Genomic DNA, 18,781 nt, shown 5'->3' with positions numbered 1-18,781 from the left:
CTGGGAAAAAAAATACCCACATCAGTTTGCAAAGGTGCAAATGAGTAGGTGAGGGGGAGAGAAAGAGAAAAAGGGAGAGAAAGAGGGAAGGAAGGAAGGAAGAAATAAAGGTAATATATCAGGCTGCTTCAGTTGAGTTGTGGGTTCAGTTTCTTTGGCTCTGGCAGGGAAATGGCTGTGACGTGAGTGCGTTGTAGCGTTTGAATTCCCTGGTGTGAGTCATAAAAAAAGTTGCTGAAATAGTTTGGTGTAGTTTTGCACGCCTTATATAGCCTGGAAGTGCAGAGCTCTCATTGCCTCCAGAATAAACTGGCTGGAGAGAAAAACTTTCCTCCCTCTCTCCTTCTCCTTCTCCCTCTCTCTCTCTCTCTCTGTGTGTCTTATTTGCTAAAGATCTGGGAAGACAATCCCAACTCTTTTCTCTTTGCCCTCCACCCACTCCCCTCCAAAGAGCAAAGTTGGTTTCTCTTTTGTTCCTTGTTTTTAGGTGCAAACTCTCTCAAGTCAGGGGAACAGCGATGGACTTTTACAAGGTGACTTTAGAAGGATCAGCACCTTGGGGCTTTCGTCTGCAAGGAGGCAAAGATTTCAACATGCCTCTGACTATTTCCAGGGTGAGTGAGTGAGCAAACAAACAGGGGCTTTAATGAGTGTTTGTGTCTGTCTCCTGTTAGTGGGGGAGAACAGCAACTTCCAATGTTCAGTTGCTTAAAGATAAAATCTCTTTACAGCTCTTTAAAGACGATGGGTGTCATTGGGAGTGTTCCTGCAACTCTTTAGAGAAAAAAGTTATTGCAAACTTGTCCCAAACTTTTTTTTTGTTGTTGTTGCAGTTTAATGTGTGTGTGTGTGTGTGCATGTGTTTAACCCTGTAAGCTGTAATTAACACATGTTGCCCATTTCACCACTAGTAGCTCTTTTAAAGCTGGCTGCGTTTTGGAAGGGACAGAATATTATGCTTTTAAAGTGTTTTTTTTAACATAATTGCATAAAAAAAAGACTTTCGCAAGTGTGAAAGCAATCCTGTGTTTTTCAGAGGGTTCATGTGTTGGGGATGGTGGGAAGGAGAGAGGGTAAAATGATTGGGGTTAATAAAGAAAAAAAGGGGGAGCCTTTACTAGTTATTAAACCCCAAATTTGCCAAGTTCTTAAACTCCAAACAGCACCTTGGGACGTCGTCCCGACGTGAAAGCTGATATACAAATGTGATTTGTTGTTCGATATATTTTTACCCAGAGAGCTGTTACAATCTGGAATGCGCTTCCTGAAAGGGCGGTGGAAACAGATTCAATAACAGCTTTCAAAAGGAAATTGAATAGGTACTTGAAAAGGAAAAGTTTGCAGGTAGGAGTTGGGGGAGTGAGACTAGTTGGTAGCTGTTTCAAAGAGCTGGCACAGGGATGATGGGGCAAATGGTCTCCTTCTGTGCTGTAAGATTCTATGATTCGCCCACAAATAATTTTGCAGTATATTCTGTGAAGCGCTTTGAGACGTTCTCAAAGACCTGATATGCGCTTTATCAAATGCAAGTATTATTATCATTATTTATGATTCTATGACTGTTTCCCCCCCCCAAGACCAAGGAAGCCTTCTGTCTGCCACGCACACGTGGACTGTGAGCAGGTAACTAAAGGCTGATGGCAACGTTTTGTGGCAAGATGGTATCGTGAAACAGCGAGTGTGTGTGTGTGTGTGTGGAAGACATTCCAGGGTACAATCTTGCATATCAGGAATGTGAAGGGATTAGGCAAAGGCCAAACTTCTCACTAGACCAGCAAAGTGTAAGGTGATCCCAACTCGCCCCAGGGAGAGGCGTAAGCAAAGCCTTTTGTCACTGCCCCACTCCCCCACCCAGCACTGATGATGGATCAGGTCATGGCCAGTTAGTTAATTGTGTGAAACATCTGGGGTTGAGCAGCCAGTACAGAGAGCTGAAATGTCTCGTTGCAGTGTCAGAATGGGTGCTGTGGTGCTACCTCCTGCTTAAAGTTCATCTCCACAGTTCCCTGTGACGTGATCCCATATTATAATAATCATAAAAATAATTCCATTTGATACAGCGCCTCATCAAGTCGTCAAGACGTCTCAAAGCCCTTCACAGAATGCACTGCAAAGTGGATTGACAGTGTATTTTGTGGGCAAAACGCGACAACCAATTGCACACAGCAGCGTCCCACAAACAGTCATGGATTGAGTGATCTAGATATTCTGTGAAGCGCTTTGAGATGTTTATACCACGTGATAAGGTGCTATATCAAACGCAAGGTTTATTATTATATCTTGACACTTTAGAATAATCTTTGCATTTGAGATAGCGCCTTATCACGTTGTTGAGATGTATCAAAGCACTTCACAGAATATAGTGTGAAGTGAATCGACTGTGTATTTTGTGGGTGAGACGCGGCAGCCAGTTGCACACAGCAACGTCCCACAAACAGCCACAGATTGAGCGACCAAATGATTATTTTTTTTTGGAGGGACGTTTCCCCCCCCCCAGAAGCTTTGTTTTCCCTCAAAATATTCATCTCCGATTAAATGATTTGAATATGAAAAAAGACCTTGTAAATATTGTTTTTGAGGGAAGTCTGAGGAGCTCTTTAGGCAAGTTATTTTGCTGTGAAACCCATTGTCCTCAAAAGGCAAACGGCCCTGGGATTGACCAGATATGGGCAATTGTTTAGGCTTTAGTGATGTTGAGCGAACCACCTCCATTATAGGTATTGGGAAGGATTCAGACACTTGTCTAGAATGCACTCAGATGTAATACAGTACTGAATCCATATTTGTACCTGTTTGTTTTAGTTTGGTTTTTCTCTGAGCTGCATTTGTCAGCTCTCTCTCTTTCTTCTGTCTCTCTCTCTCTCCTCTCTCTACCTCTAGCTCGCTCTGTCTAGCTCTGCATCTGTCGCTCTCACTCACACTTGTACTCTCTATCTCACACTCTCACACACACACTCTCTCTATCTCATACAGTCTCTCTCGCTCTCTCTTTGCCTTTGTTTGGGAGAGCGGCTGCTCAGCTGCTAGTACAATGACCGCATTTAGGGTTTTGTTTTTAAATTAAACGCTATAAATTTTCCGTTTGAGAAAAGGTCTCTGTCAGATCTGTTTAGCTGAACCAGAGTGGGGGCTGGTGATATTGTGAGAAGTGGTGTTGAGGAATTACTGTGTGTTTAAAAGGTGACTCCTGAGCCTCTGTTTATGTAGACCACCCGTTCTCAAACTCTGTTGTTTAATGTGTGTTTAGCTTGAGTCAATTACACAAATATCTTGTGTCTTTCTCCTCCCCCACCCCCAATACATTTTCCATCTCTCCTTTTTATTCTCTCTCCTCTTTCTCTCTCTCTCTTTTGTACCTGTTGGTTTAGGTCCAGTATTTGTCACAGATGCCATTCTTTGGATGAGACATTAAAACCAGCTGTTCAGGTGGACGCTAAAAGGAGATGGAGTTTCCAGTTCCAAAATCCTACAGATAAAATTGGTCACTTGTTTCATGGCTGTTTGTGGGATGGCTCTGTGCGCAAACCATGTTTGCCTATAAAAACACACGGTCACTGCGCTTCTCAGTAAATCCTGTGAAGCGCTTTGAGGCATTCTCACGAAAATGTTTCCTCTCTTTCCAAAAAGCCTCTTGTAGATATGAGTGAGTGGTGGAATGTGAGTGGTTGGGCTTGAATATTATGGGCTGTAAAGCTGGATGTGGGGTGGGGTGGGGGGATTTGCTTGATAACCTTCAGGAGTTGGGGAGACGGTTCTGTCTTGTAACTGCTTTGTTCACTCTCTCAGGAAACTGAGTGGAATGGGCAGAGTTTACGATTTAATTATTTATTATTTTTAATTATTATTTATATAATTATTTTTAAAATGTAAATTGTACTTTATGCAAATCCCAGACACTATAAATATGTCTGCATTATTAGTTATACCCAGAGGTGCCCTCTCTCACTCTCTCCCTCCACCCCGCTCCCCCTCCCTCCCCTTCTCTCCCACTAATATTGGGCAGTTTTTATTTCTTCTTGTGTTTTTGCTTTTTGCGGACTTGCGATGAGCCGTGACGGTGGTTTCAGGGAATCGGTACAGATTTGGTGGACAGTGTCGGTGTATAAGAATAGAGTGTGTTGTCACCGGCAGACCAGTGTACAAGAGGCTGTGTGTTTCCGTCTGCTCATAGACTGAAATGTCCTGTAATAAGGATCATTTCAAACATTGAAGGCGAGCGACCGTGTGCTGATGCTCTCAAAGCCCTTTCACAGGATTTAATGTGAAGCGAAGTGATCGTGTGTTTTGTGGCTAAACGTACATACCAAGGACAGAGGTTATCAATGCGATTTGTTTGCAGAATGGTCCCAGAATGTAATGCATAATATAATAATAATCTAACAATAAACAATTCATTTGATGCAGCGCCTTTCATGTCAGGAGGACATCTCAATGCGCTTCACAGGAGATACGTAAGGAGTAGTGACTGGTGTGTTTTGTGGGCGAAACATCCCAATTAAAGTTGTGGTGTCTAGTTTAAAAACCCAGGTTTGGGCAGGTTAAATGTCTATACTGGTTAAGTCAGTTGGATCCTGGTGTAGATTAGATGGTGACTTCAGCTGTTGGATATTTTGGCGTTACTCCAATGAACACAGCAGTGCTTCTGGGCAAACTCAAATGAAATCAGACGAGGCATTTCACAACCACAGAGGAGGGTTTGCAGTTTGTGCAAAGACACTGAGCCCCCTTCATGTGATTGATGTGAGAGTTTGGTTGGTTTGAAACCCATTAGTGCAGGTGAAGCCATGATATGTCCCAACGTGAAATCAAATCACAGATCAAATCTTTAGCAGTCATGCCCACGTTAATCAATATTCTAAGTCCGTGGAATCCTTCACGGTGGTAGTGAAAGAATGAACCTTTCACCCCAGTTATTTTCTTCGTTAACTTTCTCAAAACAAAATCCTGTGAAATATCCTGCAATCAGTCGCTGCATTTTGTTATAAATCTTGTGAAGGGCTTTGAGACAAATCGGCGGTGTGATTAGGTGCTGTATCCAAACAAAATCATTGTAACAGTGCTTTGCTTGGAAGAATATAGGATTATAAGTGGGTCTCTGCAATGGGAGGCCTTATTGGAGATGCGCATCCAATACAGTACGTCTGCAGCAGGGAGGGATAAATGGTGGTGGACAGGATAGGATGGAGAGCAAAGTGAGGGGGATGATTGATGATTCAGTTGCTGATTACAAATTGCTTTGTGATTGTGTCATCGGGAGTGTTGCCAATTGTCAGTGTGGGCGGGTGATTGTTTGGGTTCCTTTGGTGTCTCTCTGGCAAGATGCAGCCTGGAGGGTTCAGTCAGTCGACAGCTGTGTGAACTGTGATGTTCTCCATTCTTCTGCTGAGCCTAGCGAAGACTCCAAAGCTCTGTGGCCCCACCCTTGGGTGAGATCCATCATCATCATCACATTTACAGATTCGATTTGCAAACCATTCCCCCCACTCCCTCCCTCCCTGCCCAATAACTCCTGTTCACCACAACCATACCGTCACCACAGGTGTTGCCAAAGGGAGCGTGTCCGATCTTGTTGAAGGGAATTTTCAGCAAATTTGCTGTGTGACTCTTTAAGGCTCGAGGCTCCACTTGTCTTAAAATGGAGCATCGAGGAGAATTGTGAGGGATTGCGAAATTCAGTCTGGCTGTTCAAATGCCCCTGTGTGAAGGGCACTGTTTTGCTTCGGCTGCCTGAGTTCACGTCTTTGTTTATTTTGATGACCATGATGATAATACTATCAATTAATAATAATTGTTGTTCGGTTATAGAGCCTCATCACGTCCAAACAACTCGCGGCGTCTTACAGTTTTATTTCTGGAAAGTGTAGTGACTGTGTGCATTGTGTAGACTTACGCTGGCAGCTAATTTGCACGCAGCAACGTGCTGTACACAGCCGTGACCGATTTTAATCTGGAAGATTGTCGGAAACGCGTGCTGTTTGATGCTTTGCTTACCATTGGGATTTATAGCTGAAATTCAAATGCCAATGTCATCAGTTTTGTTGCTGACTGGACTGGAGAGGCTCCTGGCATTATTTCCATGTATTTTATCTGTCTCGTGTTCTCCTTTTACACATTGGGCTCAGGTTCATTGTGTAGAAATCGCATTTGTTTTGCCTTTTTCTTGCTGAAAATGGACCAAACGTAGATTCCTAGAGAGAGAGCAGAGAAAATAGGCATAAGCCTACATGAAGGAAAATAATTACATAACAGAAACATTATCTCTGACAAAATTTCTCTCGTTTCACAGCTGCCCTGGGAAGAGCAGTTTACACATACAATGATGATGATTATTATGGATTTTATACAGAGTCTTTCTCACTGATTTTACCGCGTGATTTTACTGGAAGGTGTAGTGACTGTATTTTTAAGGCGAACGCAGCAGCCAATTTTGCACAAAGCAATATCCCGCAAACAGCCGTGAAGTGAACGGCCAATTTTATTTGGGGGATAAGGGGAGAGAGAGAAAGAGAAGCTCCTGTTGCATTTGAGGAGTGCCATGGGATCTTTAATAGGCATTTAGTTTAATGTTTTATCCAAAGGACAGCACCTCCGAAAATGCAGCAGCGCTCCCACTGCCCCACCCAGCCACTCCGAACACTGCACTGGAGAGTCAGCCTCGACTGTGAGCTCAAAGTCCCGACTTGGGGGGCTTGAACCCACAATCTCCTGGCTCGGAGGTGAGAATGCTACCAGACTGACCTAAGCCGAATGCCCATTTATGCTGCTAAAACGCTTGTGAATTCTCTTAATTTTTGAACGCGTTGAAATATGTTCGGGCAAGGTTTTAAGAAACAAATCTTGGCAGAACTGCCTGCAGGTTTCTGCGAGCACGTGGAGAAGAATAGAACATGAAATGATGAAGGGTCTTGAGGAAGGCTGCAGATATCATTAGTACGAGATCTCGTTAGCACCCCCCTCCCCCTCCCATTAACAGAAGTTTAACACATGTGGGCTTTAAATAAACCCTTGTATGCAGGACACCATACTTTCCCTTGAAGAATATTTACGGGCAATTTTTTTTGCAGTAGGTAGGGATTGCAAATTTCTTTCCAGAAATAAACAGGATGGAATTACAGTGCGCAGTGTAAAGTGACCCCCCACAACAACGTGTCTCTGTAAACAGCTGCGCGTTTCTCTGCCAAATAAGCCTCCACTTAGTTTTCAGAGAGAGAGAGAGAGAGAGGGAGATGCACAGCATAAAGGCATTTGCGTCATCACGGATTGCACTCGGTTGCCTGAGGCTTGTGGGTTTTGTGAACTGCACTGTTTTTCTACATTAATATGATCATTTGACTGGATTCGTATGGGAGAGCTATTCTGAGATGCACCATCTCCCCAGGATTTGTGATGAAGACAGCATTGTTTCATCCAAAGTTGAAAGGGGGAAAAAGTTTTAGTGGCTGTTTTGCGAGTGTGTGTGTGTGTGTATGAGGGGCACTATATGAATGCAATTGCACTTTCAGCCACTGCGCCCCAAAGCTTTGGCCCTATCTTCCCCAATCCCTCAAACTTGCCCCTTCTTTCCCCTCTTTTAGATCATGCCTGAAGACCTTCCTCTTCGTGCTTACGATCACCTCCTCCCCCCCCCCCCCCCCCCCCTCCCCGGGCTCACCACTATTAAGCGCTGCGATACACTGCCCTGCGACAAAAGCACTACATAAATACAAGTTATTATTGTTGGTGTGCGTGAGCCAAAACTGGAATCTGAATTTGTACGTGTCAAGTTGGCTCAGTCGGTTGCACTCTCACCTGAGGCAGAAGGTTGCGGGTTCAAGCCCCACGTCAGGGACTTTGAGCTCACAGTCTCGGCTGACATTCCAGTGTAATAATAATAATAATCCTTGTATTTGATATAGTGCTTTTCACGTCGGGAGGATGTCCCAAAGCGCTTCACAGAACACACTGTAAAGTGAATTGACTGTATATTTGTGGGCGAACGCGGCAGCCAATTGCACACAGCAATGTCCCACAAACAGCCGTGGATTGAAAATGACCAATTTATTATTGTTTTGGTTTTGGAGGGATTATTATTAGGCTCTGTGTGGAGTAAGGAAACTTGCCCAAGGTTTTGCCCTCTGCCTGGAATTGAACTCAGGTCTCTCACTTGCAAAGCGAGTGCTCTAACCACTGAGCTACAGGACTCCACATAATAACAATACTACTAATAATTACAAATAATCAGCTGCGGCCGAAGGCGACTTAAAATCGTTCGTTTAAAAAATCAAATTAAAATTCTTGCGCCAAGTTTAGGATTTGAACGAAATGGACTTAAGTCTCAACCCAAGTGGAATTTCAGCGATAGGATAGGAAAATGTGGGCTTTTCCCCTGTTTCCTCCCCCCTCTTCCCCCCTCCCCCGTGCTCTGAGATGGGTGGGGATTGGTTGGGGTGTGTGTGTGGGGGGGGGGTGTGGTAAGAGTGATTGAGAGAGAGAAAGGAGGCAAAAAGTTTTCATGTCTTTGGATTGGGGGGTGTGGGTTGGGGGGGATGGGGATGAGGCTGGGAGACAACAACCCTTGGATGACACATTATGCTGAGCTCCCTGTCTGTTCCGGTGGGAGTGGCTGTTAAAGATCCCGATGTATAGGTCATTCACTTCCCGGCTGTTTGTAGGATGTCACTTTGCGCAAATCGGCTGCTGTGTTTGCCTACAAAATTCACAGTTCGTGGGGGCGCTGCTGTGCGCAATTGACTCCCGTCTTTTGCCCACAAAATATACAGTCAATTCACTTAACAGTGTATTCTGTGAAGCCCTTTGAGACATCTCGAAGACATGAGAAGGCGCTTTATAAAAACGAAAGGATTATTATTGTTACATTCTGTAAAACGCTTTGAGGCATCCTCCTGAATGTACTACTGTTTAAGGCTGTTGCTTTCAACTGTCTGAGGATCTTTCTGATGTTTTCCCTGTGTTTAATGATGACGTCTGCAATGTAATCACACAATCCATAGCGATGTGCAAAGCACGTGCCTCTTCAAAGACGCCGCTCTTACTTGCTTTAAGAATGTAATCAGCCAGTTGCTATGGCGTCCACTTTACTACTTTCTTTTAATTTTAACTTCCAAATTTTCCAATGGCTTGTTCGTTTGAATTTTAATATTAATATCCAGAGTGGCTGATAAGCGGTTCTGTAGGGAGGTGAATAATAGAAGGGTAATTAACTATCGGGGAGATGGAGACGGATTTAACAGATAAATCAAAAAGCGTCTGATGGATTCCTGTGTAGAAGGATGTGCTTGAATCCAAAGTCTTTGTGTCCTGCAGCGGAGGTAGTGATGGATTTAGGTGGCATTAATTGATCACCAGCCAGCTCGAGGAGAGGCTGTCAGAAAAGCTAATCAGAAACCGGGTTCGTAAATAGCTGCCAACAGTTTAATTACTTTTCTGATATTGTACAAAGCTAATGAGTTCTCTTGATTGTCACCTCCTGCTCTGCCATCAGTTTTGCTGCATTTATTGTTGTGAGTGGCCTGGGAGCGTGAAATAATTAATATTAATCCTTGCATTTGATATACAACGACAACTTGCTGAAAACCTTCCACTTTGGCTGTGCTTATATACTTATATACCACCACCCCCACCCCCACCCCCCTCCCTCCCCACACCCCGACTTGCAGTGAGGCTCTGGCAATGTTAAGCGCTCTGCGACGCTACCCTGCTTGGAGGGAGCTATCATAAGTGCCGATTGTTGTTGTTATATAGCACCCTCCATGCAGGGTAGCGTCTCAGAACGCTTAATAGTGACAGAGTCTGACTATGAACCGGTGGGGGTATGGGGTGACTGAAACCACGGTCAAAAAGGAAGGTTTTCAGGCGGGACTTGAAATAAGGCAGAGAGAGGGGGTAAGGCGGAGGGATTGAGGGAGAGAGTTCCAGAGTTTCAGGGCGTAGTGGCTGAAAGAGTGATCTCCAGTGGGGGAGTGGAGGGGTATGAGGGACGAGCCGGAGGCTGATGCCAGTTGAGCGGAGGGGCCGGGTGGTGGAGTGAGGAGGTCGGAGTGGTAGAGAGGTACCAGGAAGTGAAGGGATTTGAACACGAGTGTGAAGATTCTTGAAGTCATCCATTCGGTGATGGGGAGCCAGTGGAGCCTGGGCCAGAACTGGTGAGGTGGGGATACGGAGTTTGGTCTGGGTAAGTATTCGCTCTGAGACACTACCCTGTGTGGAGGGTGCTATATAAGTGCAAGTTGTTGTAAGCGGCCGGCAGGGTTCTGAATGAGCTGGATTTTTTGAATAGTGGAATATAACGCTTTATCACGTCGTTGAGACATCTCAAAGTGCTTCACAGAATATACTATAAAGTGAATTGACTGTATTTTGTGGGCTCTTAATTGGATAGAAGCTTCCTTCACTTGAACCCACTCACTTCACATCCATTCCACAACTGAACTAAACCTGGGCTCCAGACACCAAACGGTTTAAGCTGGTTAGACTCCAGCAGTTACCCCAATGCACACTCTGGCTCCTCCCCCGCTCCCCCATCCCCCCCCAAGCCTTAGCTCCTGCCAACCTGCACCTAATACTTTCCGGAATTAGGTAAGCAGGAGGCGTCCCTCCAGGGGGAGAGAGCGCATTCCATTCCAACAATCTATCTCTGGGATTTCCATGTGTAGGTGGGATGTATGGAATTCTCAGCTTGGTTTGGATACGCTTAATCATGGTGATAAGTTTCCACATGTGTCAGACACCCAGCTGGCCCTGACAAAAAACACTCCAAACCCACCTTGACTAGAGCCAAGGCTTAGAGGAGAACCACGGGGTGTGCGTTGGGGTCACAGCTGGAGGTTAAACAGCTAAAAGGTTCCAGAGCATTGATAAACTTCCCACTGCTTTCCCATCTGGGACAACCCTATTTCTTAGGGCTTTGTGTTACAGGTTCTGCAATAAGTGAAACACAATGTATCTGCATTTATACACTCTTCACCTCTCTGACCTGCTTACTCCTCATTATCCACTGCCTCCGGGGCGCTATGTAAATGCACGTTTATGTTGTAGATGGGAGCAGGAGGTTACAAAGCTACTTAGGTATATTAAATGAGTGGGCAAAACTGCGACAGATGGAATTCAATGTGGGGAAGTGTGAGGTCATTCACGATGGATCCAAAAATAGCAAAACAGAATATTTTCTAAATGGTGAGAAACCAAGCACTGTGGAGGAGCAAAGAGATTTGAGTATCCTTGTATTACGGATCACTAAAAACACACTCACAGGTACAAAAAGTTATCAAAGAGGGTCATTTGACCTTATCTCAAGGGGACTGGAATACAAAGGAGAGGAAATGTTGCTTCAACTTGGTCAGACGCCATCTGGAGTACTGCGTTCAGTTTTGGGCACCACACCTCAGGAAGAATAAATTGGCTCTGGAGGGGGTGCAGCACAGATTCACCAGGACGATACAATACAAAATTACATTTATACATCGCCTTTCATGTTGGGAGGAAATCCCAAGGTGCTAGTTTTAAAAGGTTAATTTATGAGGACAGGTTGAATAAACTTGGTCTCTATTCCCTTGAGGTTAGTTTGTTGAGGGGTGATCTGATTGAGGTTTTTAAAACAATAAAGGGATTCGATCGAGTAGCTACAGAGAAACTATTTCCTCTGATCTTATAGAACGGCGGAACAGGCTAGAGGGGCTGAATGGCCTACTCCTGCTTCCACGTTCTGTCACATGGACATTTTTCTACCCCAAAAATTGCGTTTGACCTTTTGTGGGTTCGATTAGATTAATCCACGACAGTTTGCTTCAAATCGGAAATCTTTAAAAGGGGTTTTTAAGAGGGAAATGGTGATTCGATAGGTAGCGAGCTCTGTGCCACGTTCTGAGTTTCCTGACTATTCTTGACGTTTTGGCTTCAACTTTTTAAAAACCTTTCCTTTTACAAGGAACAACCATCCCCGTCGGTTTATAACATCCAAATCTTGTTGGTTTATATGCAAATATAAATCTGTTGGAATCTTGAGTCATCGTAACAATTGAACCACCCCCACCCTCAATTATATCCATATGTGTTTATGATATCAATCCTTGGTTGACATCCAAATGGCACACAACTAAAACCGTGACGTCTGTCTCCCCAAACTCTGCCGGTGGCCCTTGGTTCGGAGGGTGAAGGAATGGTTTTTAAACTGAGGCAACGGGTCAGATTTTGGAAGGAGATGGTTTGACCGTCCAGCGTGTTTGCAGCCCGAACCGTGTGTCTCGCGAGAGGCCATTAGGCAGAGGAGTGTTGTGCTCATTGTTTAGCCTGGTCTCTCGGTCACTGGAGTGAGATAAATTACTTGTACTGTAATCTGCTAGAAACGAGTTACAGGCTGGTGAGCTTCGTATTCAATGACTCAAACCCATTGTCACAAAAGGAATGAGTCTCCCCACGTTGGATTGAATGCTCCTCACATTACACTGTGGTAGCAACGATGCCCTTGTAGCAGGGCCAGAGAGCATCTCACTCGCCCATCTTTTATTATTAATAATAATGATCATCCTTGCGTTGGATACAGCACCTTATCACAGCGAGACGTCTCAAAGTGTTTCACAGGATATGCTGTAAAGTGGAGTGACTGTGTATTTTATGGGCAGAAAGCGGCAGTCAATTGCATGCAGCAGTGTCTCTCAAACAGTCATGGATTGAGTGACCAAATTATTGGTCAGTAACAACAGCTTACATTTACACAGCGCCCCACCTGCAAGGTAACGTCTGAGAGTGCTTGACAGTGACCGAGCACGACGTCGAGCTGGAGAGGGGGGAACGGGGGAGATGACCATAGGCACAGTTGAAGAGGGAGGTCTTTAGGCGTGATCTGATGATGGGGAAAGAGGGAGCAACGTGGAGGGATCCAGAAAGAGTGTCCCAGAGTTTCGGGGCTGAACGTACGTCCAAATTATACGGAAGGCTATTGAGGTTTGCATTGGACTACTTTTTCATCAGTTTTCTATTTATTTATTTTTTAAAAAAGTTGGCGTGTTTTTTTTAGATAGTTTCCACATGTGCGCAGTGCTCCACACGAGTCAAAATTCTGAGTCCTGGAACAAATTGCACGCAGATGATTGATGGCATAATCGCACAGTGTGTACGGACATTTCCTGAAGTGCGAGTCTGTGGAGCCCAGAGAGCAGGAATGAATTGATTCCTGACGGCAGCTCAGTGACAACTGCCTCTGAGTATCTACCTCTTGGGTTCCAGATATGCCAATGGGCCGGTGGTAGCCAAGATTTCAATTAGAGTTCAATTTCTTGACCCCCAAATCGTCAGGGACCATGGTCGGGGCTTTCTCAGGATTGCTGTGGTATCTCCAGAGTCCTGGCCTGTTGGCAGATGATATGCAGACTTATTTTTTTTCCCCAAATAAATTTGTGCTTTGCCACGTTTCAATCCCACAGATTACTGGTTTCCAGTTTTTTTAAAAAAAATTAAAGAAAAAAATCAGATGCTTGTGGTTCATAGGAACAGGAGTACTGTTCTACCATTCTATTAGATCATGGTTGATCTGTACCTCAACTTCATTCATCCCGGTTGCCCCATATCCCTTGATACCCCGACCTACCAAAAATCCACTTCAGTCTTGAAAATATGAACGGATCCAGCCATAATCCACAGCCTTTTGGGGGAGAGAGTTCCAGATTTCCACTACCCTTTGTGTGAAAAAATGCTTCCTGATTTCACTACCACAAAATGGCTTAGCTCTAATTTTAAGCTCTTTGCCTGGACACTTACAAAGTTAAAGAATGCTGTTTGGAGGTGTGAACGTAGGTAGCCTTGTGATTGCCATCTGTTTTAGTGACCAGGATCCTAGAAGTGGGAATTGTGTTTTAATCCGCTGTTTGCCCGGATCTTTGCTTCCAAAATGGTTGACAACAACAAATTGCATTTGCACAGCGCCTTTCACGTCGGGAGAACAACCCAAAGCACTGGACAGTCAAGAATTTGTACATGGACTGGGGGTTGGGATCAGGAGGGAAGGAGGGCAGGAGCGGTGACCTAGGCAGAAGGTTCGATCCCTGGCTGTGCTTCTAACCCTAGTTCTGGTCCCAGACGAGGACCGCTTTCCTCCACCTTTGTTACATTATCTGCCCTGTGGCTGTGTATGTGGTGCTGAGCGCTGTGAGTAAGCCTGTAATGGGGACACTCAGCTCTTTGGTGTCGGGGTGAGATCTGGGACTGATCCACAGTGACTTGACAGATGCAATCCAGAGAGACGTTGATGGCATTTCCTCATAAACCAGACATGAGTGCTCGCACATTCAGACTGTTACACAAGGATGTGTGTGTGGGGAACCGTCAATGCTTTCTGGTGCGAAAGACTAATTCTGTGTTGTTTCTAACTCCCCAAGAATGAGACGTGACCTGGCCCAGGTTAGAAAATAACAATAATCTTTGCATTTGATATAGCGCCTTATCACGTCTTTCCGACGTCTCAAAGCGCTTCACAGAATATACTGTAAAGTGAATTGCCTGTGTATTTTGTGGGTGAAACACAGCAACCAATTGCACACAGCAGTGTCCCACAAATAGTCGTGGATTGAGTGACCAATTTTATTATTATTATTTTTTTGAAGGAATTATTACGACCAGAAAGGTGATCCAACAATCAATTAACAACCGGATTCCTACTTGCTACTAGGTAAACAGAGGCGTATGGAGGAAGGAAACTTGTCCAATGTTTCGCCCTGCCGAGAATTGAACCCAGGTCTCTCGTTTGCAAAGCGAGTGCTCTAACCCCTGAGCTACAAGTTGCCTCATCACTGTGCACAACCTGACCAGAAGGCAGAGTTGAAAGGTCACTGGTCTCTGTTTGGTTGCAGGTTACTCCAGGAGGAAAAGCAGCTCAGGCCGGTGTCGGGATGGGGGACATGGTCCTGGCCATCGATGGGGAGGATACTGAGGGGATGACTCACTTGGAAGCTCAGAACAAGATCAAGGCTTGTGTTGGATCCTTGACCCTTTCTCTCGCCAAGTAAGTGTATAATATATCACGTCGTTGAGATGTCCCAAAACTCTTCACAGAAAGTACTGTAAAGTGAATTGACTGTATCTTTTGTGGGCAAAATGCAGCAGCCAATTGCGCATAGCAGTGTCCCACAAACAGTTATTGTTTGAGTACCAAATTATTATGTATTTTTTTATTTGAAGGGATCACCCCCAGAAAGCGACATGACAATCGACTTAACAGCCAGGTTCCTACTTACTGCTAGGTAAACAGAGGCGTGTGGACTAAGGAAACTTGCCCAAGGTTTCACCTGGCCCCGGAATCGAACCCGGGTCCTCTCGCTTGTGAGGCGAGTGCGCTAACCACTGCCCTATGGGATTCCATAAGTGTTTAAAAAGGCAAGAATAAAACAGGGGAGTGGAGGAGAGAGGGGAGGGAGTGGGGGGTGAGGAAATAGTTGACCTGTAACCTTCTCGCATACAATTGGGCTGATGTAAGATTGTCTGATGCCTAGCGCAATCCGGTGGCCTGTCTGCAAACTCAGATAAAAGGATAAAATTGATGTGAAATAGCCCACGTAGCGCGGTGTGGAGTGAATCAGTACTTGAGGTATTTATAATCATCTTGGGAACAAAGCTGTTTTTTCTCTCTCTCTCTCTACCTCCCTCATTTCACCCCCACTCCTCTCTTCCACTATCCTTCAGGACGCAGGGGAGTTGTAAAATAGTATGACTGAGTCTTGGCTTTTGCATTAAATTGTTAGTGTGGGAGGGGAGGGGGATGTGTTGGGATTACTGGCAAACCCTCATCATTCACTGCTCCGGTGAAACCTTCTCAAATGCCCTGGTTTCTCCTGAGGTTCTTGAGTTTCGTGTCTGCCTGTTAATGAAGCCAACAACAACAAGGTTACATTCGTATACTGCCTTTGTATAAGCCGTGCTCTCTACTCCTGGTAAACTGGAGGACTTTGAGCTCACCCTCTAAGCTGGCACTCCAGTGCATTGTTGGGGGTGGGGGTGCAAGAGCGGGCTGCAATATTGTCGGAGGCGCCATCCTTCAGGTGAGACGTTAAACCCCGGTCCCGGTTAGACACTTGACTTTCCTCACCGGCTGGATTAATAATAAAATAAACGACATCAACAACTTGCCCCCTCACAACACCGTAGCGTGTCCCTTTTGACAGTGGCGGAGTTCAAGCCGAGCCGGCGGGCGGGTGGGGAGGGGGTGGGGGGAAGGTTTCCGTAGGCACGGTTGAAGAGGCACAACCTGAAGATGGGTAAGGCGGGGGTAAAGGGAGGGTGGGGGGATAGAGGAAGAGTTTTCTTGCGTTTCAGGGCATAGTGGCTGAAAGTGCGGCCAACGATGGAACGGAGGGCTGGAAGGACATGCAGATAAACTAAAATAAAACAAATGACCCCCCTCTCTCCCCCCCCCCCTCCCCCCCCCCCCCCTCTACAGGCTAAATGCCATATTAACAAAGCGAATCTTAAAAAATGTTTGTGAAAATAGTGTTTCTAATTGGAAGCAGGCGCTGATGTACATGTCTGTGTACTGCTGCCCGTCATCTCTGCACTTTAACCCCTGTTCAAGGCTCCCTCTCTCGGCAGGTGTTGAGGGAGGGAGGTAAAAGAGGGAGGGAGGGGGGGAAAGGAAGAGGTGGGGGGAAGAGCAGCAGCAAGGGGGGGAAGAGAGCCAGAAAGGGGGAGGAAAGAGGGAACAGGAAGAGAGAGAGAGACTTTTTTAAGAGCAAGCACTGGTAGTGGCTTCAGACTAGGTGGAATTTGGGGCAAGTAGTGCTTCGCTGTAGTCTAACTTGTTCTGAGAGTGTGCAAGCGAGCAAACTTGTGAGTGTGTGAGGGTGCGTTAGATGCCCACTCGGAGGTTGAATGGTTCAGCGCTGTGGCTAAGTGAGATTGCTTGCTGTCCACACCCCTTGCTGAGGGACTGTAACATATTTCTGGGCTGAGGTCACTGCAGTTATTGTGCGTTAACGAAAAGACTTGCAATTGCTCGGGGTGAATTTCATTAAAAAAGAAACCACCAAACTAGTAACAGAAGAGAGACGCAGATGTAAGTCTCCAAGCAAAGACAAGGCTGTTGGTCCTTTAGGCTGTTAATAGTGTGTCAGCTCTAAGGTTGGGAATGATGGATGGTTTGTGTATAATAGAGCTCAGTTTAAAGAGGAGAGGCAAATGACATAGAAACAGCCTATCAGTCCATGGTGGTGTTTCTGCCCCACAACTGGGACTCCTATTCCTCCTATCTTACACCCACATGCCTTTTCCTTATCCCCTCATCCAGGATCCAGTTTTCTCTCAAATATGCTGATGCTTTTTTTAAAATTTGCTTAAACCATGGGTTCCGTCAGCGGTGTTTTAGGAAAAAATGTCAATTTACAGCAATGCAGATATCTGCCCAGAATTTCAGCACGTGGAATCCCGTACAAGTTTGTGTGCGTGTGCGGGCGTGTGCGCGCATGTGTGTCTGTAAGAAATATGTCTAAGCTTCCTAAGATTTCATGAAGTGGATGATTTATTGTAACTGACCTGAACAAACTCATCAGCCATGTGAAATGGATGTTGAAACCTGAAGCTTGCGCCTCCTTGTACTGCCGTTCTGTCAGAAGATTTGAGAATGCGACGCTTTGCCAAGTTTCTGCAGAAGTTGTCTATCCCGAGTTAAATGAAATATTTACAGTGTCCAAGTCAGTCCCTGAGAGACAACGACAGCAGCTCAGTGTTGCGAGCTGTGGATCATTTTCTGAATCCGACAATCCACTTTACAGTGTATCCCGTGAAGCGCTTTGAGACGTCTCAATGACATAAGGCACTATATCAAATGCTATTGTTATTATTATTATCGTCATCATCATCATCATCATCACCAATCCTGCCTCTGAAGCGTTGGCTTTCTACAAAGAGTCAAAGTGAGGGAGCGCAAATGGTTGTGGAAATGCTCTCTCCAAATAGAGTGGATTCAATAAATCACTTTGATGGCAGGTTTACCTCGTTGAAGCAAAGTGCGAATGAGTCACTTGAGCACTTTATCTAGACTGGCACTGACCGGCATAGGTGTGAGGCACAAAGTACTTCCTGTGCGTTATAGAAGCCGAGTGCTTTCTCTTAGAGACGGTGTAAAGGTTTTTTTTTTTTTTGCTGGCTCGAGCCCAGAGATGCTCCTGCCAAACCCAAGTTGCTGAGCTGCTGGAAGTCAGATTGTAAAACCTTGTAAGGTTAAAATATTACCAGGGGAAGGATTGTGTTAGCAAAGCTACAACCAACCATGGATCCATGCCACATGTGGCTGCTGTAAAAGTATCAACGTAACTGAAGGATTTCATGCTTGTTACCCTCGCTTCCAAATAAAGCAAAGTTCACACAAAGCTTCCTTTTCTTCCTTCCCCACCCTCCCATTCCCCCCACCCCTTTTTTTTCTGTTTTTATCCTGTCCTGGCTGACAATCGCTCATCTAAACAAAATTGTGTCATTCACTTCATCGCTTTTTGCGCGAATGTCGCAGTGTGCAAATTGGTTGCCGTGTTCGCCCACAAAATACACAGTCACTACACTTCTAAGTGACTCTCGCAAAGCGTTTTAATAATAAACAATCCTTGCATTTAATTTAGCGCCTTATCACGTCCATGAGACGTCTCACAGAATACACTGTGACGTGAATTGACTGTGTATTTTGTGGACATAACACGGCAGCCAATTGCGCATGACAAATTATTCTTTTTTTAAGGATTATTAAGCCCGGAAAGAAATCCGCCAATCAACTAACTGCTTACTGCTAGGGAAACCGAGGTGTGTGGAGTAA

The 18,781-nt window shown here is 45.2% G+C and overlaps 1 protein-coding gene across 1 annotated transcript in view; it reads left to right on the top strand.

Moving 5' to 3' along the window:
* The first annotated feature begins 265 nt into the window (after positions 1-265).
* The window catches only part of pdlim7 (PDZ and LIM domain 7), a 42,552-nt gene continuing 24,036 nt past the window's right edge, over positions 266-18,781 (top strand). Inside the window, 2 exon segments of the mRNA NM_001292216.1 lie at positions 266-614; positions 14,841-14,992. Of these exon segments, the coding sequence (NP_001279145.1) occupies positions 519-614; positions 14,841-14,992 (248 nt within the window). The 5' untranslated portion in view covers positions 266-518.

The sequence above is a fragment of the Callorhinchus milii genome, unplaced genomic scaffold (genome assembly GCF_018977255.1).
Source record: "Callorhinchus milii isolate IMCB2004 unplaced genomic scaffold, IMCB_Cmil_1.0 Scaffold13, whole genome shotgun sequence".
Taxonomy (NCBI): Eukaryota; Metazoa; Chordata; class Chondrichthyes; order Chimaeriformes; family Callorhinchidae; genus Callorhinchus; species Callorhinchus milii.
This window is presented reverse-complemented; position numbering and strand designations above follow the sequence as displayed.